We start from the raw sequence: 25,802 nt of genomic DNA, 5'->3' as shown, positions 1-25,802 counted from the left end.
TCATCTTCCCAATTCATTTCTTACCATTCAACCCAATGGTATACTTTTATATTCAAAAAGAAACATTAATGTTTTAGAGTATGGACCGACCAGTCAATGCCCATGTTCAGCGGGGAAGCAATTACAGAAGCCAGACCTTCTACCTTCTGCAACCCTCAACGACCCTGGGTCCATGCTCCCAGAGGGACAGAGAATGGGAAAGCTATCATGGGAGGGGGTGGGTTATGGAGATTGGGTGGTGGGAATTGTGTGGAGTTGTACCCCTCCTACCTTATGTTTTTGTTCATTAATCCTTTCTTAAATAAAAAATTTTTAAAAATTTGGCATATATGTTCATCAGAGAAAAAAAAAAAAGAAGCAGGCTATGGGCCACAGGATTCCAAATCTCTCGACCATAATCTGTCTTTCACTCTAGTGAATAGATAATAATACTCAAAAGTAGATCTATAATCAAATATTTAATCCAGGTTGTATTTCTTCATTGGTGAAAAGCACAAACATTTTTTTCTTTCTCAATTTACAGGGTTGAAATAATGATTTACATAATAATTACTTACATAGGAAGTTGTGTACAACTTTTTATCTCCCCATGATAGCTGCCTGCACACCACTCCCACTACCTATGTACGCCTTTCTCCATCATCATGTATACAAAGCCCTAACTACCTATCACCTCTCTATCCCTCTACTCCAGAAACCTTTGGACAAACACAGATTTTTTTTTATTTGTCATCTACAAAAAGGAGTCAAGCCTGACTAACTTTAGTTCATGTTTACTAAATCAGAAGTTAATTGTTTCACAAAAAAAAAAAAAGAAGTAGCAAACGAAAGATTAAAGTGCCAAGAATTTGGCTAATGACTTTCCTGACATCATTGCTTTAAAACTTCAAAAATCTGAATGAGTACATAAAGCTCCATTTAAAGTATATGTTCAGGGGCTGGCAAGATAGCTTACTGGGTCACAACTCAGGTTCAAGACCAGCACCCTGGAGGAAGTTTTATGCTGTATTCTTCCCCTGTTTCCTTCTGTCTCTCATCTCTCATCTCTCATATCTCTCTCTCTCTCTCTCACTGGTTTCTATCTGAAAAGCAAGACTGGTGAAGTTCCAATAACTACAACAATAACAAAAAAGTGGAGGAGGAAGAAAAAAACAAAGTATATATTCAGGTAAAAAGCATGATTTTTGCCCTCCTGAACTCTTGGGGTAAAGGCTTATGCTCAATAATGTTTAACCTCCTTGGAATGTACAAGGAGAAGAAAAGGCTAAAAAGGTCTGTCACAACTGATTATTATCACAGTTCAAGGAAAAAGTATACTCAGATAACAAATAAAGTCTCGTTTTCAACATTTATGCTGACTTAAATAATTATTTTTCTCTGACTGCAAATAATCAGAATTTAAAGCATAAATGAACGTTTTTCTCAAAGGATCCTACTGCTTCACAAAGACCACTGCCTACCTCTCCAGTTTCTGTGAAGGCAAGTAGAATTTTTTTTTTGGCACTGAAAATTCAGACTCATTCTCAATTATCCTTACCCGTTTTTTTTCTTTCTTTTTCCCATGTAGCCAGGGAATGAGCCCCAGAGCTGCACACACATTATTACATTGTTAAACAGAGCCCAGGTCCAGTTTGTTTTTTTCTTATGAAGGGGGAGGAGGTAGAGAGTGGACAAAGGAACACTGCCATTCATACAAGTCCTCCAGTGTCATCAATGGTGTCCCCTTGAGGTGCAAGAACTCAAATCCAGGGTTTCATGTATTGCAAGGCAGGTGGTCTGCTAGGTGAGTCACCCCCACCCCGTCCATGCTTATTTCAAAATTCATAAAGGGCAACCTAATTAATGATAGTTTAAAGCTTTCCTAATCAAGCTATAAACACAGGTAATATTTATGTCACCAATTCATCTCTCTATTTAGAAACAGAAAATTAGATATATGAGAAATAAAATGAAAGCAAATAATCTACCTCTGGAAATTATCACCCAAATATAAAATCCTTTAAATGGAGTGTGATGTCAATATTAAAGATTAACTCAAATTGATTAGGGAACTGAATAGCCTGCATTATAGCTATCATCAAAATTTCATGAAGCCTATAGAAGATATAAGAGAAATTTGCTGGAATAATGTAACACTATAATATAAGAGTCTTAATCACTATGGGAAAAATTGTAAAAGTAGGTATCATTTGAGTTTCACCATCGTAAAATCAAGCAATACAATGGTATACAGCCTTTTGAGTAAATTTTGTTTCAGTATTGATTCTCTTTTCACATCAATAAATTTACAAAGAACAAAAACAATAATAAAGTAACATCAACTTTGGGATATTAAAATAGAAGGATATGCTTATATTTCTTTGTCTGTCTTATAGTATTTTTTAAAATAACTAGCACAGTATACATACCATTCACCAATGTGGTATAAAATGTCCTCAGTAAAATGATAATAAATAAGCAAATAGTTCTTAAAAGAAAAAAAAAAAGAGTAAAAATATTCATGGAAATATTGTTCCCTTCTACCATTTAAACATTATAACAGTAAATATGCTAACTTTAGAAATAGTAATAAAAATATTAATATGCTGGCTCTATGGAAAATAAAAGACAAAAGAAACACTGAAAACAAAATACTGATGATGTAAATATACAAAGATGTACTTCTATTTTTTAATGTCTTAAACATTTGTTATGGAAATTCTCAACCCTATACAACAAAATGAAAGTATAAGAACCACCATTTACAACTTTCTTCATCAATTACCACACCCTGGTCAGTGACATTTCCAACTAAATCCTTACCCATTTTTCTTCTTTCATTTTTCAGTGGTGACTGAACCATTTTGAGCCAAACTCCAGACTTTTACTATCTCATACTACATATCTAAAAGAAAAAGACAATTTTTTTTTTCCTCCAGGGTTATTGCTGGGCTCAGTGCCTACACCATGAATCCACTGCTCCTGGAGGCCATTTTTCCCCCTTTTTGTTGCCCTTGTTGTTGTAGTCTCGTTGTGGTTATTATTATTGCCATTGTTGATGTCCGTTGTTGGATAGGACAGACAGAAATGAAGAGAAGAGGGGAAGACAGAGAGGGGGAGAGAAAGACAGACACCTGCAAACCTGCTTCACCATTGTGAAGCGACTCCCCTGCAGGTGGGACCCGGAGGCTCGAACCACGATTATTACGCTGGTCCCTGCGCTTTGCGCCACATGCGCTTAACCCACTGCGCCACCGCCCGACGCCCAGAAAAAGACAATTTTTAACAAAACTTAAATACCATTACCAATCTCAGCAATTAAGAGGGGTTTTTTTGTTTTGTTTTGTTTTGTTTTGCCTCCAGGGTTATTGCTGGGGTTCAGTGCCTGCACTATGAATCCACTGCTCCTGGAAGCTATTTTTTTCCCTTTTATTTCCCTTGTTGTTTTATCGTTGTTGTGGTTATTATTTTGTTATGGATGTCATTGTTGTTGGGTAGGACAGAGAGAAATCGAGAAAGGAGGGGAAGACAAAGAGGAAAAGAGAAAGACAGACACCTGCAGACGTGCTTCACCTTCACCGCTTGTGGAGCGACTCCCCTGTAGATGGGGAGTCAGGGGCTCGAACTGGGATCTTTACGGCCATCCTTATGCTTCGCACCATGTGCGCTTAACCTGCTGTACTGCCGCCCGACCCCCTAACATAGATTTCTTAAATAATTAACTGCACAATCAGTCCTTAATTTCTTTAAAAAATCCTTTCTTACATTTGCTTTGTCCATCCAAGCACTGCCTTCACATTACACTTGGTTGGTAGGTCTTTTTGTTATTTATTCTCCCTTTTGTTGCCCTTGTTGTTACAGTTATTACTGTTGTTGTTGTTAATGTCATTGTTGTTCGAACCCCGGCTCCCCTGCCCTTCACAGGCGGTGAAGCAAGTCTGCAGGTGTCTATCTTTCTCTCCCCCTCTCTGTCTTCCCCTCCTCTCTCCATTTCTCTCTGTCCTATCCAACAACAACAGCAATGGCAATAATAAGAAAAACAAGGGCAACAACAAGGCCAACAAAATGGGAAAAATGGCCTCCAGGAGCAGTGGATTCATAGTACAGGCACCAAGCCCCAGCATTAACCCTGGAGGCACCAAAAAAAAAAAAAAAAGTAAACTCCCATCTTTTGTCTTTTTTTTCTCTCATCATTTTTCTTTTGGGGGGGACTTACTATTTCATTTACTGTAATGTCTTTAAGGCTGGTCCATGGTGCAATACATGTCAGATGTTCTTCATTTTTCAGACTGAATAATATTCTATTGCATTTATATATCACATTTTTATTTATTCATTCATCTGACAGTGAACATTTCATTACTTTTACATTTTAAATTATTTTAAGAATTATCTTAAAGTTTTCCATATTGGCTACAACATCTTATATCCCTAACAATAGCATAGGAGGATATTTATACCTAATTTTAGCTTAAGTATCTAAATTTCATCCAGTTTAGTGATACTGAACGACATGTAACAGGAGATCAATACTAGTAAAGAGGTGGTATTATTCACCACCAGAATTTATTAACTTTTTTTTTCACCAGAGCACTGCTCAGCTCTGGCTTATGGTAGTGTGAGGGACTGAAACTAGCATTTTGGAGCCTCAGGCATGAGAGTCTCTTTGCATACCTGCTATGCTATCTACCCCCCCCCCCATTTTACTACTTTATCATTAAGTAGACTAATGTGACAGGGTATGGACTTGTAGTGTTAGGCAAAAGTGGGTTTAATATTCTAGGGTAGACAACATAGCCAATGCTCTGTATGAACATGAGAAGAGGGTCTCAAAGATATTTCAAAAACTAGCTATTCCCTGGGAATAATTCATGTTGAGAAAATAAATACTAACCTCCTAATTTAGTAGAATGCACACTCTTCTCCCTGAAACTTGTTCCAAATGTTCAATGTTCCAAATGTTACCTGACTTACAGTTCTCTGAGACTGTAAGGTAAGGGATATATGTATTCCTAGGGCCCTTACTCTCAAAAACTAAGTTTCATCAATCAAGTAAATAACATATACAATATCCAAAGCACAGGGTCATTGTGCAGATTAAATGATATAATGGATATACACACACTGAAAAATATGAAATACTACTTAACTATAAATGCTAACAAAGCAGTAACTTCTCTGAAACATTACTGTCATTTCCAGATTGTCGTTCATAAAATTCTGACACACATCTCTTGTTAGGTACAAAGTCCTATTCAGATGTGTTCAATTTACAGCTTGTTTATTTTGAGCCACACTAAAAATAAATAAATAAATAAATAAATAAATAAGTAAAAGTACTAACAATTGTGGTCCATGAAGTAGCACAATGGATAAAGCATTGGATTCGCAAGCATTAGGTCCTGAGTTCAATCCCCAGCAGCACATGTACCAAAGTGATTATATCTATTTTTTTCTTTCTCTTCCTACCTTTCTAATAAATAAACAAAAATCTTTTTAAAACATTTTAGAAAAGTACTAATAATTGATTCAATAAATTATTGCTACTAACTAGGAGGTTGTTTTAAGGAGTGTAATAAGGGTAGTTAGTACTGGGAAAAATTTAGAGCTCTAGGAGAAAATATACACAGAGACTTCATTTTTACTTTAGAAAATAAACAGCTTTTAAATCCTCAAGTACAGATAAGTTGCTACTAATTAAAGCCATATAGACAATAAGAGCTCCAGCATAAGGATGACTTTGAAATAGATAAAATCTAAACTCCCCTCAAACCTTAACATTTTTTTATTTTTAACAAGGACTGATAACAAAACAGTAGCAGGTAGTCTATGTTCAACTCTCTTCCCAGCTGACAGGAAATGGTTTTACAATATAATCCATGGATTTGGGGCAAAGATCAAGGCGTGATCACCTCAGACAAAAATAGTTTGTTATAAGCTAAACATACTTCCAAGAGTTTGAGTGTGTCCCTAAAAGTAAATAATTCATCATTTTAAAAGCAGTTACCATTTTTTCCATAATAACTAAAAACTTATTATGGCATATCTTTTTTTTTTAGTTATTTAATTGAATGAGCAGATATCAATGCAATCTTTCTGAGATAGTAAACAAAAGAATTTTAACGTTATTAATTCAATACACTGTCTAGAATTCCGAAACAGAAAAGAAAGCCATCATTTCCTTTAAGAGCTTTGCATTTACAGCTTAACTAAATCAATGTTAACTAAGATATGAGCAAAGAAGCCAAACCTTCCACAGAAAGGGAAGTGTACTAAGGTTATGCAAATAAAGTTGCCAGCTCCTATATATTTGAAAAGGAAAGGGAAGGCCATTTAATAATGGAACAAAAAAAAAAAAAAAAAAACCACAGTATATTTTCTAGTGGTCTTTTCTAAACTGCAGCAAGCCCCCAACTACAAAAATGATCTACATCATGTTAATGTCAATTTAAAAAAATTTAAACTCTACAATGCTCAAAAATATCCTAGTCTTAAAGTAGCCAACACTACAAGTACTAATGTGGAAATTTTTCCCTAGGCTCAAAAATAAAATCCAACAACAGAAGGAAAGGTAAGGTCAAGGAAGTGGGTTAGTAGAGGAAAGGGCAAGGGAGGGACAGAGTACTCAGTGTATTTGGGAAACACTTTTCTGCTATTTTCTCTAGTTTGTTCAACAGTTACCTTTTCTTGGCCTAAGATAAATATCCTTCAAAAAGACACAGAAGCCCTAGTCCTATCTTTGCTAATGGAGTCTTTATGCCCAAGGAGATTTGAGAATTAGAAAGCAACTGCAGAGAACTCCAAGGCTCAATCTTTAATTCTTTGTTCTCTATTAGTATTCACTTCCTACATCATCACATCAGTCTATGGATTCAAGAGCATCCATGTACTTGTGATTTCCCAATCCATACTCTGGTCTTTCATACAATTCTAACACCAGGATATTTAATATATTTTTCAAACATAACATACCCAACTCAGACATTTGTTGTCCACTCCTCAACTTATATTTCCTTCTTCTTCAGTATTCACTATTTCAGAAAACTGGGCTACAAAACATCTGTGCTAAATTGATTTTCCCTTCATCTTCAATTTTGAGTCAAAATTATTAGATCCAGTACTCCAGCAACTTGGCCCAAAAGTAAGAGAAATTTAAGAGTCAAGTCTTTAGTAGTAGGGTGACCAGGCTACACCTTCCATAATCACCTGGCAGCTCCAGCAATTTTTTAACAGATATTCTTTCTTTCTTTTTTCTATTTTTTTATTCATGGTTAAATAATGATTTACAAAATTATGAAATAACAGGAGCATAATTTCACACCATTCCCACCACCCGAGTTCTGTTTTCCCATTCCCTCCAGATAGATAGTCTTTCATATCTTCAAGAAAGTCTGAGATTCTAGAACACAAGGGAAGTTAGCTGGAATCAGTAAAAAGTAGCAGGAGTATAATACAGTCAGTGTGCTTTTTGTTGTTGATGCTGTTTTTTTTTTCTTTTGCCTCCAGAGTTATCACTGGAGCTCGATGCCTGCACTATGAATCCACTGCTCCTGGAGGCCATTTCTTCCCATTTTTGTTGTCCTTGTTGTTGTTATTATTGTTATTGCTGCTGTTGTTGTTGGATAAGACAGATTGAGATCAAGAGAGGAGGGGAAGTCAGAGATGGGAAAAAACAGACAGACACTTGCAGACCTGTTTCACCGCTTGTGAAGTGACCTTCCTGTAGATGGGGAGCTGGGGGCTGGAACTGAGATTCTTTTTTATTATTTCTTTTTTAAATTTTTATTGGGGAATTAATATTTTACATTCGACAGTAAATACAATAGTTTGTACATACATAACATTTCCCAGTTTTCCATACATAACAATACAACCCCCACTAGGTCCTCTGTCATCCTTCCTGGATCTGTATTCTTCCAACCCACCCACACCAGAGTCTTTTACTTTGGTACACTACGCCAATTCCAGTTCAGGTTCTACTTGTGTTTTCTTTTCTGATCTTGTTTTTCAACTTCTGCCTGAGAGTGAGATCATCCCATATTCATCCTTCTGTTTCTGACTTATTTCACTTAACATGAATTTTTCAAAGTCCATCCGAGATCGGCTGAAAATGGTGAAGTCACCATTTTTTATAGCTGAGTAGTATTCCATTGTGTATATAGACCACAACTTGCTCAGCCACTCATCTGTTGTTGGACACCTGGGTTGCTTCCAGGTTTTGGCTATTACAAATTATGCTGCCAAGAACATATGTGTACACAGATCTTTTTTGGATAGATGTGTTGGTTTCCTTAGGATATATCCCCAGGAGAGGAATTGCAGGGTCATAGGGTAGGTCCATTTCTAGCCTTCTGAGAGTTCTCCAGACTGTTCTCCACAGAGGTTGGACCAATTTTCATTCCCACCAGCAGTGCAGGAGGGTTCCTTTGACCCCACACCCTCTCCAGCATTTGCTGCTGTTACCTTTTCTGATGTATGACATTCTCACAGGAGTGAACTGATATCTCATTGTTGTCTTTATTTGCATTTCTCTGACAATCAGAGACTTGGAGCATTTTTTCATGTGTTTCTCAGCCTTTTGGATCTCTTGTGTGGTGAATATTCTGTCCATGTCCTCCCCCTATTTTTGGATGGGGTTATTTGTTGTCTTGTTGAGATTTGCAAGTTCTTTATATATTCTGGTTATTAGCCTCTTGTCTGATGTATGGCAAGTAAAGATCTTCTCCCATTCTGTGAGGGGTCACTTAGTTTGGGTAGTGGTTTCTTTAGCTGTGCAGAAGCTTTTTAATTAGATGTAGTCCCATAGGTTTATGCTTGCCTTAGTCTTCTTTGTAATTGGATTTGTTTCATTGAAGATGTCTTTAAAATTTATGCGGAAAAGAGTTCTGCCAATATTTTCCTCTAAGTATCTGATAGTTGCTAGTCTGACATCCAAGTCCTTGATCCACTTGGAATTTACTTTTGTATTTGGTGAAATATAGTGGTTCAGTTTCATTCTTCTACATGTTTCAACCCATTGTTTCCAACACCATTTGTTGAAGAGACTCTGCTTTCCCCACTTAATAGTGTGGGCACCTTTGTCAAAGATTACATGTCCATAGGTGTGGGGGCTTACTTCTGGGCTCTCAATTCTATTCCCCTGATCAGTGTGTCTATTCATGTTCCAGTACCAAGCAGTTTTGATGACAGTGGCCCTATAATACAATTTGAGATCTGGGAGTGTGATGCCTCCAGTTCTGTTCTTTCTTCTCAAGATTGTTTTGACAATTCTAGGTCTTTTCTGATTCCAGATAAACATTTGTAGCATTTGTTCTATTCTCCTAAAAAAATGTAGTTGGGATCTTGATGGGGATAGCATTAAATTTGTATATGGCTCTAGGTAGTCTATTCATTTTGATGATGTTAATTCTTCCAACCCATGAACATGGAATATCTTTCCAGTTCTTTGTGTCTTTTTCAATTTCCTTGACTCATGCTTTTCAGTATACAAGTCTTTCACTTCTTTGGTTAGGCTTACTCCTAGATAATTTATTTATTTATTTATTTATTTATTGCTATAGTAAGAGGCATTGTTTCTGGATTTCAACTTCTTCTTAGTGTTTGCATAGAGGAATGCCACTGACTTTTGAATGCTAATTTTGTAACCTGACACCTTACTGTATTGCCTGATGATATCCAAAAGATAATTGCTGGATTCCTTAGGTTTTTCTATGTATATTGGAACTGAGATTCTTAAGTCAGTCCTTATGCTTTATACCATGTATGCTCAATCTGCTGCGCTACCACCTGGCTCCTAAGTCAGTGTTCCTGATTAATTTTCAGGTACCCTGAAATATTTATTTCCATTTACTCTACTTCCAACACTGAACACATAAATACTTCTTGGGCCAGAGAGTTGCTATACACTAACAAGTTCTTATTTATGAGTAGACAATAGAATAGAAAGACTTGCTACTTCTGTGTGTTATTTTACATAAAAGAAAGGATCAATTAAAATGCATAGTAAAAAAGAAAAAAAGAGGGAGTCAGGCAGTAGTGCAGTGGGTTAAGCGCAGGTGGCGCAAAGAGCAAGGACCGGCTGACGATCCCGATTCGAGCCCCCGGCTCCCCTGAAGGGGAGTCACTTCACAAGCAGTGAAGGTCTACAGGTGTCTGTCTTTCTCTCCCCCTGTCTTCCCCTCCTCTCTCCATTTCTGTCTGTCCTATCCAACAATGACGACATCAATAACAATAATAACTAACAATAAAACAACAAAAGGAATAAATAAATTAAGTTTAAAAAAAAAAAGAAAGAAAGATGACAGATGGATGGATGCCGGATGATCTCATTTAAGAAACAAGGACAAAATATCTGCTTGGCAATATTGTAGCCAGAACTTGAAAGCATCATGTTAAGTGAGACAAACCAGAAAGAGAAAGACCAATAGTGAATGACCTCATTTATAGGTAGAACTTAAGAATAAGAAGAGTAGGGTAGGGGAAAACACAAGGTGAAACTTTGACTGGGTGTGGCATATTGCACCAAAGCAAAGGACTCTGAAGAAGGAAAAGGAACAGGATGAGGAGACAAAGGGGGTCTTGTGTCTCCTAGACGCCAATCAAGGGGAGATGAGAGGTTGTGCCTATGTGTTAAAGACTATAATGTTAGGGTTTGGGGTATAATACCCAGCATCTTGTATATAGCTGTGCTACCGGTTGCATCTGTTCTCCCTGGTCTAGGCTTTTGAGAGAGTCCACATATCAAAGACTCAGCCTATGTATTAAAAAGACTCAGTCTGTGTTTTAAGAAGTTCTAGACATATGATCAATTTTTCCACTCTCATATTAATTAGTGGTTTATGTGTTTACACTTTAATAAGAATGTACATAAACACCATTCCCACCACCAAAAGACTGTATCCCATTCCCATCCACCCTCGCCCCCCACCTCTCACCCCCTGTCGCGCCAGGAGGCCCAACTGCCACCCTCCCCTTCACCACAGGGTTTTTACATTGGTGCCCTGCTCTCAGTTTAATCAGATTCTGCTTTTAGTTTCCCTTTCTGTTCTTCTTTCTCAACTTCTGTTGATGAGTGGGGACATCCCATACTTATCTTTATCTTTCTGACTTAGCTGACTAAACATAATTTCTTCTAGCTCTGTCCACGATGGGTCAGATAAGGTGGGCTCATTGTTCTTAATAGCTGCATAGTATTCCATTGTGTATATGTACCACAGCTTTCTCAGCCACTCATTTGCTATTGGGCACCTCGGTTCCTTCCAGGTTTAGCTATTATGAATTGTGCTGCTATGAATATAGATGTACACATATCTTTCTGGTTGGGCGTTATGGAATCCTTGGGGTATAACCCCAGGAGAAGAATTACTGGGTCATATGGAAGGTCTATGTCTAGCCTTGTGAGAGTTCTCCAGACTGCTCTCCAGAGAGGCTGGACCAATTTACATTCCCACCAGCAGTGCAGAAGGGTTCCTCTGTCCCCAAAGCCTCTTCAACATTTGTTGCTGCTGTCCTTTTTGATGTATGCCATTCTCACAGGAATGAGGTGGTATCTCAATGTTGTCTTTATTTGCATTTCTCTGACAATCTCTGACAATAACTATCCATTGTCTTCTTGAACCCTAAGACAACAGAAACCTCACATTTCCACTATAGAGCCTATATTTCCCCCAGTCCTGGAACCTTAGGGTAAGGCCCACTTTCCCGCATGCCTCTCCCAATCCATATCAAATAATACTGCATCTGCCGATCGCAACCTAATCAATGCAACGATTACCACCTCAACATGCTTCAGCTCAGACTGTGTCCAGAGACTTCACATGTGGAATGACAGCCCTTCAATTTCATTACTCGGGTGAGACCTTTCCTTACATAGTATTCTCTAATTCCATCCCAGGTGGTTCACTTTCTAACAAAGTTCCAAAACCTAGATATAGACCAGGTTCTGTGAGAGAGAGCTTATGTTCACATGTATCCATAAACATGTGCAAAATATATACCTGAAAGCAGAAGCAGAGTTTGCAATGAGTACCCCCCCAACACTTCCTCTCCACTATTCCAACCTTTGGGTCCATGATTGCTCAACAATTTGTTTGGCTTTGTATGTTAACTCTCTTTTCAGCCACTGGGTTCCAGATGCCATCAGGATGCCGGCCAGGCTTCCCTGGACTGAAGACCCCACCAATGTGTCCTGGAGCTCTTCTTCCCCAGAGACCCACCCTACTAGAGAAAGAGAGAGGCAGACTGGGAGTATGGACCGACCAGTCAACACCCATGTTCAGCAAGGAAGCAATTACAGAAGCCAGACCTTCCACATTCTGCAACCTACAATGACCCTGGGTCCATGCTCCCAGAGGGATAGAGAATGGGAAAGCTATCAGGGGAGGAGATAGGATATGGAGATTGGGTGGTGGGAAATGTGTGGAGTTGTACCCCTATGTTTTTGTTCATTTATCCTTTCTTAAATAAAAAATAAATTTTTAAAAAAAGGGCCTGAATTGGGGTTGACAATGTTCTGCAGAGAACTTTTATGAGGCAGTAACTATACTGCAAACCCAATTTTTAAAAAAGACTTTTAAAATGCATGGTAAAATGAAAACTGGGTTTAATCTATAGTTTCCAATACAAATTTTTAAAGGATTTTGATTTGTAAAATCATTCAAAACACAAAAATCTCATTTGTGTCTCTACTTATGCAAAGAGAAAAACTGAACCTCAAAGTACTTAAAATAGTGATCAAGGCCTATCTGGACAAACATCTAAAACTCAAACTGTGATTACCTGAATTTCTCCACTCTCACGTTACTGAAATCACCTGGAAAATGTCCTTCAGAGGAAAATGCATACCTACCTCATTGAGTTACTTAAAATTACGTGAGAAATAAACAGCAATGGTCATGTGTTGCCAATATTGTAAGCATGTAGTAAATGTGAATAACTTGTTATGATGGTGACAATATCATTTTAAAACTTTAGGATTCAAACACACAAAAAATGCTTTGTAATGTGAAAAGCTATATGTCATTATTTTTTTCTACTCCAAGGTGGTAGAAAAATTCAGTCTCCAATGATATGTCTTAATATGTAATATAAGCTTTACAATATATTTACTGAGATAAAATTGGGATAACTAGTTTACTTAATATGAGAAACTTCTAATTTTCCAAAGGAGTTATTATTTATTTATTTACTTACTTACTTACTACCAGAGCACCACTCAGTTCTGGCTAATGGTGGTATGAGAGATTGAACTTGAAACTTTGGAACCTCAGGCACGACAGTCTTTTTACATAACCATTATGTTCTCTCCCCACCCAAAGGAGTAAGTTTTAGAAAGCAGGTATATTAACAAATTTTGTAACAGTAATCTCTATTTTAAATTCTCATAGACACAATTGAGTACAAATTATGAATTCAGAAAATATAAGGAAGTCTGAATAAAGATGCTAAAGTGCAGTCTAGTCTATTCTGTGTGACAAGCGGCCCACTTCACCAAGAGGATAATCCTCTGAAAGCTTGATCAAACTGCAATGTCATATTTTCTGATTCATCTCCTTCCCAGAAGCATTCTGCCTCAGTCTCTCAGTTAGAGGTCTATTTCTCATTCAAATTCCCACTAGAGAAGCCTGGAGTATGTCATATAAATCATTTCAATAATACTGATTCATCACAACCAGAATTTTTTTTTACTTTAATTCTATCAGCAAGCCAGAATCAGAGTTGCTGGAATGGCAATGTAGATTAACACTGATTTTCAGAGGCTGGGCAGTAGAGCACTGGGTTAAGTGCACATAGTATGTAGTGTAAGGACTCACACAAGGATCCATATTCAAGTACCCTGCACCCCACATGCAGGGGGTGGCTTCACAAAAGGTGAAGCAGGTCTATAGGTGTCTGTCTCTCTCCCTCTCTATCTCCCCCTCCCCTCTCAATTTCTCTCTGTCCTATCCAAAAAAAAACAAAAAACTAAAAACTAAAATCTAAAAAATAGCCATAGGAGCAGTGGATTTGTAGTGCAGGCAGTGAGCCCCAGCGATAACCTTGGAGGCCAAAATCACTGATTTTTCTCTAAATGCATGGTTAGGAAAGGTATAGGCTTTGGGCAAGTGGTGCTTGCTAGCACTACTCATTGTCCCTAACCATATCCAGAAGAGAATTCAAAACATAGCTCAACTCCACACATGGCATAAAAACAGAGGGGAGGGGGCCAGGTGGCTGGGTGGTGGTGCACCTGGTTAAACACACATGTTACAGTGTGCAAGGAGTCCCCACCTGCATGGGGAAAGCTTTGCTAGTGGTGAAGCAGGGCTGCAGGTGTCTCTCTCTGTCTCTCTCCCTTCCTACCACCCCCTTCCCTTTCAATTTCTGGCTGTTTCTATCCAATAAATAAATGGGAGGAAGGGAGGGAGGAAGGGAGGGAGGGAGGAAGGAAGGAAGGGAGGGAGGGAGGGAGGGAGAAAGAAACAAAGAAAGAAAGAAACAAAGAAAGAAAACAGAGAGCAGAGATGATAAGATTCCAGAAGATGGTATGGAAATTTTATGAGGCAAGGAGCCAACAGCTTCCTCATTAACAACTCTAATAAATCCAGTATCCAAGTCCACAGTCAGAAGATGAAAGGTAAAGATAAACTTTACCTACCACAAAGGATACTCTCAATAATTTTTTATTGCCCTGAGCAATAGAATAACCACCTACTTCTTCCTGTCTGATCTTTCTCCCCTTCGATTGATTCTTCTAAAGAAGAAAGGGTGAAGGCCATCCTCAGCCTGCATCAGCAGTCATCATTAGATGCTGACAGAAAGCTTCGTGGATTAGGCCCAAGTCTAGGTCCTACCTACCTCATATCTAGACTTCTATTAGTAGCTACTAAACTGACCCCTATTCTGTCACCCTCTGACTCACCCTGTTCATACTTAATCTAAAACAGAAAAAAAAAACTCAGTTATTTTTCTGAAATGCATTCTGACCCCAATCTCTTTTCCAGAATTATTTTCTGCATCTCTAATACAAATCTCCATAATCCAGGAATACGATTCTTAGTACTTCTGTTAACTTTATAACCCAGACCTAGAATCTACTACACATCCAGTCTTTACCAAGTTGATCTCATCTCTCCCAAAAGGCAGTTATCCCCTGACCAGCCAATTTGGTGAAAGAAAAAACAAAAAACTCTTCATTTTCTGAATTTCCATAGTGTTTACCACTTGTACCACTCACTTCCTTAGCTGTATTTCATGTATAATCATCATTCATTCATTGACTCAGTAAAGCAGAGTCAGATGTCAGGAGATAGTCTAGATTAGATGCCATGCACCCAAAGAACATAAAGTTTAGGAGAGGAGAGAGTGGGATTCCATCTACTGTGTTTTTCTCAGTAAGTCATCAGAACATTTCATACTATATATCCATTCACTTCACCCTCAAGACCAAATGATGTCTCTACTATTGCTGCTACTTCACAATTAGAAAGTTGAGTCTCAGAGAACTGAAAGCCTTGGCACAAAAGATATTCAACTATGCTTTCTTTATTCTCCACTGTCCCTATTCAGTCTCAGACTCTCTATCCCTCTCTGCTTTGTGCTGTCCTTGAGGGATATCTATATCATCAAAATGACCTAAGCTCCTTTGATTTCTGTCACTTAGGTTATGTCAAAGGAGAGGATTAGCACGATCCAGGAAGGAGATATATTCAACTCCTCTCTCTCTCTCTCTCTCTCTCTCTCTCTCTCTCTCTCTCCCTTCGCATCCAAGGTTATTGCATGGGCTCAGTGCCTGCAATTCAAATCCTCTGCTCCTGTGGCTTTTTTTTTTAATAGGACAGAGAGAAACTGAGAGAGGAGGGGAAGACAGAGTGAGAGAGAAAGATAGACACCTGCAGACCTGTTTCACCACTTGTGAAGCAACCCTCCTGTAGGTGGGGATCCAGGGGTTTGAACCGGGATCCTTGTGTGGGTCCTTATGCTTTGTACTATGTGCGTTTAATCCTGTACACCACGGCTTGGCATATATATATATAATTTCTCTATGTTCCCTTCCTGACCCTTGGTCTCTGTGTGACTACAATTTTCAACCACATTCTTGTAGAAAGACTTCTGTGGCTCCAGATCTTCTTACTAGGAGAAAAATAAAATAAAATAAAATAAAATAAATTCACCCTCCCATTGCCCTTTCAAGCAAGTAATAATAAGTAACCAGGTTCCACTTTGCTGGCAAAATAAACCTCTATAAATAGTCCATTCTTCAAAACCTCTTCTCTAAAACCCTCATATTAAGCCAACCGTTCCCTCTGAAATACAAAGACTTGAGTCCATGTTAGACTTACTACAGAGCCTGCCCTTTTTATTTATATAACTGCTATGTTGGCGATCTGTACAAATTACTGAAAATCAAAAGCAAAGGAACCTCACACTCTGACAAGAAGGATAAAAAAAAGCACCTCTAAACAAATCACTTAAACATGAGCCAGTCTTAAGAGGTGAATTGGAGTTCACCAAGCAAACAAATACTAAGGCTTGGTATTCAAGAACAAAATAATTAACAGAGGGAGTCAGGCGTAGCTCAGCGGGTTAAGCACAGGTGGCGCAAAGCACAAAGATCAGCATAAGGATCCAGGTTCGAGCCCCCGGCTCCCCACCTGCAGGGGAGTCGCTTCACAGGTGGTGAAGCAGGTCTGCAGGTGTCTCTCTTTCTCTCCCCCTCTCTGTCTTCCCCTCCTCTCTCCATTTCTCTCTGTCCTATCCAACAATGATGACAGCAATAACAACAACAATGATAAACAACAAGGGCAACAAAAGGGAAAATAAATAAATAAATAAATGTAAAAAAAATTTAAAAAAATAAAAATAATTAACAGAATCAAAGTCACAGAGGCATGAGGACTATGTCTTACTACCCAAAACAGTTAAAACACAGTGCTCATAGAAGAATAGTGGTGGTTGACAGCTTTTAAACTTTGATAACCAATCATTCATCCATCCTAGCCCATATGAGATTTTCTTTTAAAAACATGAGAGTTAGCTAGATTCTTAGTAAAGAACCAATGCCTTACTTTATATGATAGATTTCCACCATAGAAGATAAACTCAGTTCTTTGGCTGCGGCTTCTTCTCCTGGTCAGATTTCTCTCAGCGAAGGTGCCCCAGGCATCCATCCGCCATATCTACTTCTCCTGGAAACTGAACACATGTGACTCTGCTAACTGCCACCAGGTTCCAGATGCTACCATGATGCCAACAGACTTCCCTGGACAGATGACTCCACCAATGTGTCCTGGAGCTCTGATTCCCCAGAACCCCGCCACTAGGGAAAGAGAGAGGCAGGCTGGGAGTATGGATCGACCTGTCAACGCCCATGTTCAGCGGGGAAGCAATTACAGAAGCCAAACCTTCCACCTTCTGTATCCCACAATGACCTTGGGTCCATAGTCCCAGAGGGTTAAAGAATAGGAAAGCTATCAGGGGAGAGGATGGGATATGGAGTTCTGGTGGTGGGAATTGTGTGGAGTTGTACCACTCTTATCCTATGGTTTTGTCAGTGTTTCCTTTTTATAAAAATCAAAACAAAACAAAACAAAACAAAACAAAAAGATAAACTCAATGGTTTAGCTGTGTGTGTGTGTGTGTGTGTGTGTGTGTGTGTGTGTGTGTGTGTGTGTGTGTGTAAGAGAGGGGGTGGGAGGGAGACAGGGAGAGGGGTAGAGGGAAAGGGAGAGAGAGGGAGAGAGAGAGAGAGAGAACACAGGCATCTGGTCTTGTCCTGCTCCATCACTTAAGGTGTTCCTTAAGTATGCTAGACCATTTCATGTACAAATTCCTATGTGTTTGAATATATTCTTCTTATATGGAATACTTAACTCCACATTCTGTCTGATAACTTCTTACCTCTCAAGTCAGCCATCTGTCTCTGTAAATATAGCTGCTCTTTAAAATGCTTCCATAATGCAAACATGTACTACATTTACTTATTTGCATGTCTAACCACTGACTCAACTGCAAAGCTCTAGAGAGCAGGTACTATAAGAAGGCGTGGTATGCATCTCCCAATCCAAACCAAATAATATTGCATCTGCCGATCACAACCTAACCAACGCAACGATTGCCACCTCAACATGCTTCACCTCAGACTGGGTCCAGAGACTTCACGTGTGGAATGACAACCCTTCAGCTTCATTACTCGGGTGAGACCTTTCTTTTTATAGTACACTCTAATTTCATCTCAGGTAGTTCACTTTCTAACAAAGTCCCATAACCTAGATATACACCAGTTTCTGTGAGAGAGAGCTTATGTTCACATGTACCCATAAACTACTGCAAAATATATACCTGAAAGCAGAAGTACACTAGAGTTTGCAGTGAGTACCTCCCTAACACTTCCTCTCCACTATTCCAAGCTTGGGATCCATGATTGCTCAACAAATTGTTTGGCTTCATATGTTAACTCTCTTTTCAATCACCAGGTTCCAGATGCCACCAGGATGCTGGCCAGGCTTCCCTGGATTGAAGACCCCACCAATGTGTCCTGGAGCTCAGCTTCCCCAGAGACCCACCCTACAAGTTAAAGAGAGAGGCAGACTGGGAGTATGGACCGACCAGTCAACGCCCATGTTCAGCGGGGAAGCAATTACAGAAGCCAGACCTTCTACCTTCTGCAACCCTCAACGACCCTGGGTCCATGCTCCCAGAGGGCTAGAGAATGGGAAAGCTATCATGGGAGGGGGTGGGTTATGGAGATTGAGTGGTAGGAATTGTGTGGAGTTGTACCCCTCCTACCTTATGTTTTTGTTCATTAATCCTTTCTTAAATAAAAAATTTAAAAAAAAAAAGAAGGCATGGTAAAAAGGTAAGTACATGGTCTGTGAAGGCAGGCTATCTAGATCTAAACCATAGACTGTACTTCACACAACTTACTCCCCTTAAGGTCTCAATGTTATCATATATTAAATAGAAACGATAACATCCATCTTATGGAATTACTGTTAGTTATTAATTATGTGTGGCTTTTGCTTTCTATATTTAAAAAAAAAAGCATATACTTGGGATAAAGGAGGTGCTCAGCAGTAGAATGACTGTTTTGCATGAATAGGCCTTGGGGTTCATTCTCCAGTACCACATAAAATGGGAAAATAGTGTTCTGGTTTCTCTCCCTCCCTCTCTCTCTCTCTCAGGCAATAAAAAGCATATGACTTTTGAATGAAAAAAATTCCTATTAGTTCATAATTTTTCACACAAATACAAATTCTACTTCAATAGCCTTTTTTTGTTAAATCATGAGAAAAAAACTCTAAACTTGCAACACAGTATTTTACAATTATTCAAAAATAAACAAGATAAATAAAGGCTCTTCTATAAAGGAATTTACTTCTTCCCATTGTGATTGGTCAATGAGTTAAAGCATTCTCCTGGCCTTTTAGCAATTTACACATGTACCAGCCACACAGTTACCCCTACAGAAGGACTTATTATCAAGTCAAATCATGGGGCCTCCCTTAGGCTGGCATGAAGAATGACAAAAATATGCTTCCCATAGCATAGGTAAAAACCATAGGGAAACATACTCTAATAAAGTTTATTGAAAAAAATAATAGTAAGAAAATATTTTTAAAAAAATTTAAGTGACTTTTTCTATGCCACAAATCCTTAACTGCCACTGTCTTGGTTTAAAAAAAAAAAAAAAAAAAAAAAAAAAGCATGTGTGACAATCGCATCCAAGAAAGAAAGTCAGAGAGAGGTTGGGTGGTGATGCGCCTGGTTGAGTACATACATAACCATGCCAAGGACAAGATTCAAGGCCCCCACCCACAAGGGGAAGCATGATGACTGGTGAAGGAGGTCTGCAGGCGTCTATCTTTTTCTGTTTTTCTCTATCTCCCCCACTCCTCTCAATTTCTCTCTGTCCTATCAAATAAAATAGAAAGAAAAGAAACAAAATGAGAGAAAAAATGGCCACCAGAAGTAGTGGATTTTTTTTTGTCTTTTTTCTTTCTTATTTATTTCCTTTTGTTGCCCTTGTTGTTTTATTGTTGTAGTTATTATTGATGTTGTTGTTGGATAGGACAGAGAGAAATGGAGAGAGGAAGGGAAGACAGAGAAGGGGAGGGAAAGACAGACACCTGCAGACCTGCTTCACCACTTGTGAAGTGACTCCCCTGCAGGTGGAGGGATCCTTATGCTAGTCCTTGCGCTTAGCGCCACCTGCACTTAACCGCTGCGCTACCGCCCAACTCCCAAGTGGTGGATTCTTAGTGCTGGCACCAAGCGCCAGTGATAACCCTGGTGGCGAGAGAAAGAGAGAGGGAGGGAGGAAGGGAGGGAGAGAGAGAGATGGAAGGAAAGGAAGGAAGGAAGGAAGGAAGGAAGGAAGGAAGGAAGGAAGGAAGGAAGGAAGCTCCTTCTACCTTGAAACAATATACAGGCACCCACCTGAGAAAGCCAACCACCTTACGCAGTCACTGAAGCTGACCGCAAAGAGAAGAGCAAGTCTAACTGGTCTGAGAGCTTCACACTTCTGAAGAATGGCTGCTGATGGTAGTGCACAGCAGGTTAAACTACCCCAAACTCTAGTCTATCTTTCTCCATACTTTTTCAATCCTGAATCTGGCTTTGTTGTCATTCTCTTCACCAACACTGATCTCATCATTATTGTACTCCAATTAATTTACTCTCTGCCCTCTAGGCTCATTACAGATTCTAGTTCTCACAGGGTTCAGAAGTTGCCAGTTTTTAGACCTGTCAGTCTGATAAGAACTATCTGATTTCTCATACCTCTACCCTACTGCCTTCTGTGCAACCACATTCTTCCTGGAGGGGTATACTGCCACTTGGGAAAAAACAATAATCTAATTATTCATAGTTAACCTGGAGATGTTTAAACTAAGAAAATAGCCATGCTGTGTATTTAATATTGTTAGGAGACAAGTCCTCTCCCCTGATTCTGCTTCCTAGTCCTTTTTCCAACTATAACACCATCTCCCCAGATAGTAGCCTGGGTCCACCTGCATATTAGCTATCAGGCTCAGGCAAAAACTAGTGAAGTCATGGGTCCCTTGGAATATACCTAAAATAGACCTACTAGCTTTTTTCAAAATGGAAACCCCGCAAATCTTCATCTGTACTATTCCAGCCTTTAGGTTCATGATTAGTCAACAGTTTGTTTGGCTTTATATCTTAACTCTTTTTCAGCTACCAAGTTCCAGATGCTACCATGACTTCCTTGAGCAGACAACCCCATCAATGTGTCCTGGAGTCCTGCCTCCCCAGAACCCTACCCCCACTAACAAAACAGAGAGGCAGACTGGGAGCATGGATCGACCTGCCAATGCCCATGTTCAGGGAAGCAATCACAGAAGCCAGACTTTCCACCTTCTGCACCCTGTAATGATCTTGGGTGCATACTCCCAAAGGGATAAAGAATAGGAAAGCTACCAATGGACGAGATGGGATACGGAGTTCTGGTGGTGGGAATTGTGTGGAAAAGAACCCTTCTTATCCTGTGGTCTTGTTAATATTTCCACTTTATAAATAAAAAATTTAAAAAAGAGAGAAGATAAGTCTTTGCTTACAGGTCTTCTGGCTGGAGCACCTTGAACAGAGTGATAGAACTCTGGTTGAACTCGGCTATTTTTCTTGATTCTTCGCTTCCTCACTGAAATTTCTTGCTCACTCTGATGGTGAACTTCAACTATGGGTGCAGCTTCTTCCAGACGGGCAGCTGCAGCTGCAGCAGCTCGTCTTCTAATGTGCCGTGGACTTGCTCTGAATCCCTGTGGCAGAAAACACAACAGAAAAGGAAAAAAAAAATCAAGGTTTGTATGGAGTTAGTTTAGAAGCTGGGGGGACAGTTACACAAAGAGCTCCAAAAGTCACAAAGTTTAACAAGATAATTTACATTCCCGAAGTGAGGTTTAAGGTACAAAGGAGGCTCTTGTGTTCTGTAATGCATCTCCATTTTTCTGAGACCAGAGTTACTCTATATTAAATATTTTTCATCCAAGGATAAATACTGGCTGATCTCAATTATAAGTAGAAGTTAAGAACCAAGGCCAGAAAAACACAAAGTAAAACTTGGACAGGATGTGGGATGTTGGGTAGTATGCCAGCTCCCCCGGCTTAAAGCTTCTGTCTCTAATCCTGCTTAACTAAGCACCCACATGCCTTCAGGGCATTGGTTTGATCCCACTTAAAGCTGCAGTCTATTTACATAAACCACTGTTAACTAAGCACCACCCTGCCTCCAGGGCATTGGTTTAATCACCGCTGGTTCACGGTCTTTTTGCTCCGCCCCCTCTCCTAGTACAACCTGATTTCTACCAGTCTTTTTTTGCTCCACCCTCTCTACGTCACATCCTGTTTCCACCCTACTTGGCGAGTATATATACAGCTGCTTTTCTGAGTAAACACACTTGGAATTGCTTTCCGGCTCCAAGAGTTCCAGAGTGTATCTCCTGCGACGTTAGCTCGGCACGAGTTCCTGATCCCTCTCCCATGCAGCAGCCTAGATTGGCTCCAGTTGAGTTGTCTCCAACCCAGAGAGCACTTGCTCAGGAAGAAGCACCCTCAGGCTATCCCAGCAGTGGGAGATTGCACCACAGCAAATGATTCTGGGGAAACAGTAGGGTGGTAGAGCTTTGGGGGCTTGGTGCATGATGTTGGGAAAGGGCCTAAATTGGGTGGGGGATTGTTTTGCAAATACCTATCATGGAGATGAGAAATTGTGTCAACAACTATAGGCCATTAGTTCCTCTATAATAAAATGATTTGAAATATAAATTTAAAAATATTTTTCATCCAATAAAACCAGCCCCCCCAGCCAGAAAAAAAACTAGTGGGCACATCAGTATCTATAAATATATATACATAAATCAGACTTTGTGTAAAGCAAGATCCTTCCACTTAAGCAAGGTGCAAGGTGTAGAAAACAGTACTTTATTCCAGAGTAAAGTGCAACTCTGTGTTCCTGAGAACAGTCTCCAAAGGAAGCACAACAGGAATACAAAGCACCATTATAAGTACTAGAAAGTGGAAATCTAAACATAAATAAAAGGCAGTGCCCTAAAGAGCACAAGTTCAACTAAGCCACATTATGTATTTGGGAATGCACAATTCTGGAAATATCAAGAATTACATGAAATTGTTCTGTTGTGGTTTAAATTTTACAGGAAAGCAGGGAAAATAGTCTTACAAGAGTTCACAGGTGTGCTGGAATGCATAATGAAAGGTAAAAGTGGACAGACAGGTCAGGTTTCAGGGACAGTAGATCTCAGAGAAGTCAATGAAGCTGAGACTAGAGATGGGCTCCTGAATAGTCCCTGATTTTGGATCAAGGGTCTACTTAATCATTTAAAGGGTCAAGTTGTGACTAGGTGCCCACACCTCCTCCTTCTCCTCCTTCTTCTCCTCCTCCAGAGAAGGACTACAAATGGAGACAATAATTGACCATTCCTCAAAGAGGATGCCTCCACAAAATGCCAACTGTCCAGGGTTCTGAGAGCTTTGTAAATGCAGCCACACTGGTAGGATGACACACCCAACTCCATGGAGACAGAGTTCCTGTTCTGGGGATCCTCCCAGACCTCAACCTATTTTATCTCTTCATCTGGTTGTGCATCTATATCCTTTGCTAAACTAGTACATGCAAATAAATGTTTCCTTGAGTTTTGTGGGCTACTTTAGCAAATTAATCACAGAAGGGGAGTAATAGACAACCGATTTGTAGCCAGATTCATTGTGTGTAAACTGAAGACCTACTATTTATAATCAGTATCTGAAATTGGGAGCAATCTCATGGGAATGAGCCCTTCCCCAATAAGATAGTATCAGTGCTATCTCAGACTGTGTCAAAATTCATTTAAACTGTACTGCATCCAGCTGGTGTCACAGAAAATGCTTGGTATTAGAAAAAAACCTCCCCATATCAAGTTTCTACAAATCCACAAGTGTTCTCTGTATTCAAGTAGGAGACACACAGGAAAGAAGACACAGTAAGGATATAGGGAGAGAACATAAAGATTTTGTTGCCTGAGGCTCCAAAATCCCAGGTTCAATCCCAAGTACCACCATAAACCAGAGCTGAGCAGTTCTCTGGTTCTTCTGTGTCTTTCTTTCTGTCTCTGTCTCTCTCTCTCAAAATAAAAAGACACAGTAGAACAGTTTTCTCCTATACCAGAGGTAGCAGAAATGTGCAATTTTCTCTATTCATTCCCCCCCCCCAAAAAATAACATAACAAAAACACAGACATAGACGTACACATACATACACACATGCATTGATCTCTTTCCATTTTTCTAGGAGCAAGGCCAAAAATCAATCTCTCCCCCTTCTCTCTCTCTCTCTCTCTCTCTCTCTCTCTCTCTCTCACACACACACACACACACAAATTCCTCTGGTTATTTTTGGTCATGAAAATCTGTAAAAGTCGTGTGTGTGTGTGTGTGTGTGTGTGTTTATGCATGTATTTATTTATTAGAGCATAACTCAGCTCTGGCTTTTGGTGGGACCAGGTGATAGAACCTGGGACTTCTTGCATGAAAGTACTTTGTATTGCTTCCACACAATCTCCCCAACCTAACAATGTTAATTTATACATGTATTGATACATTTTACTCATCCATGCATATCAAGCACATTAATAAATATATAAAACATCATTTAAAATATAAATCTGCACTCTTCCAGCCCCTTCAGTATTTATCTTGTAGTATGCAGATCACTGCATAATCGTATGCAGATCACTGCATAATCCAAATACTTCCCATCACAAAGTAGTGTACATAACTTACTATAAAACTTAAAGATTACAAAGCATAATTTAACATTTTTAGTTCAAATCTTACCATGATAGGAATACTGTATGTTTTCCCTGGCAAAGTTACAAACAGAAGCCAAACTTAATCAAACCACTAGATGGCATTAACTTCCTAGTCCCTGTATTCTTTCTAACCACAAAGCTGTGTGGTATAGAATTAAATTAACTGTTGGGCTAGCTCCCAATATAGAGAAGGAGTTGAGACCATCTCCTTGGTAAGAATGCATATTCTCTTTCTCTTGCAAATTCTTTTTCTAATATTCAAATGAATAACAGTAAACTGGATATTGCTTAACATATATTATTACCAGTAGTCCATAAGGACCCACAAATTATAGAAACATTTAAGGAAATAAACCTCATAATACTCTCTGAAAGTGACCAAAAAAAACCCTGCAATGTATCGGTACATTCATTCTGGAGAATGGCCTAGTAAATTCACATCTCTGTATCCACTCTAGAGAAATTCTACAGTATATGCAAGAAGATATTCAAGTATTACTTTAATAATATAAATTAAGACATTTTAATCGGTCTTTATTAATTTTCAGTAATTTTCACTTCATCATTATATATTTCTCAAGAACTGAGTACCATTCATGTCGACATTCATAATTTCTGTTACATCCAAGTACATATGTTTTATTGTGTTTTTTTTCTCACGGAGACAGGGATTTATTAAAACAAAGCAGGAGGCTGGGCAGTAGAGCACCCAGTTTAGCACACATATTACAATGCACAAGGATCTTGGTTCAAACCTTGGGTCCCCACCTGCAAGGGGGAAGCTTCATGAGTGGTGAAACAGAGTTGTGAGTTTCTTTCCCTCTCACTCTCTATCTCCCCCTTCCTTCTAGACTTTTCTGTTGGTATGCTTCTAATTCTGCTTCTAAAAACCTCTTCTGTTTCATTTGGTTTAATCCCCCCTGCTTAACACTGTATTCTATTTACATAACCATTGTTAACTAAGCACCACCCTCCCTCCAGGGCATTGGTGGTTCAGTAGTAGAATTCTCAACTGCTCCGCCC

General features: G+C 39.2%; 1 protein-coding gene across 1 annotated transcript in view; it reads right to left on the bottom strand.

Moving 5' to 3' along the window:
* Positions 1-25,802, bottom strand: part of LOC103107678 (dystonin) — a 552,693-nt gene that overhangs the window by 455,213 nt on the left and 71,678 nt on the right. Inside the window, 1 exon segment of the mRNA XM_060190003.1 lies at positions 21,534-21,734. Within this exon segment, the coding sequence (XP_060045986.1) occupies positions 21,534-21,734 (201 nt within the window).

This window comes from Erinaceus europaeus, chromosome 4 (assembly GCF_950295315.1).
Source record: "Erinaceus europaeus chromosome 4, mEriEur2.1, whole genome shotgun sequence".
Taxonomy (NCBI): domain Eukaryota; kingdom Metazoa; phylum Chordata; class Mammalia; order Eulipotyphla; family Erinaceidae; genus Erinaceus; species Erinaceus europaeus.
The sequence above is the reverse complement of the archived record's forward strand: the minus strand, read 5'-3'. Positions and strand labels throughout refer to the sequence as shown.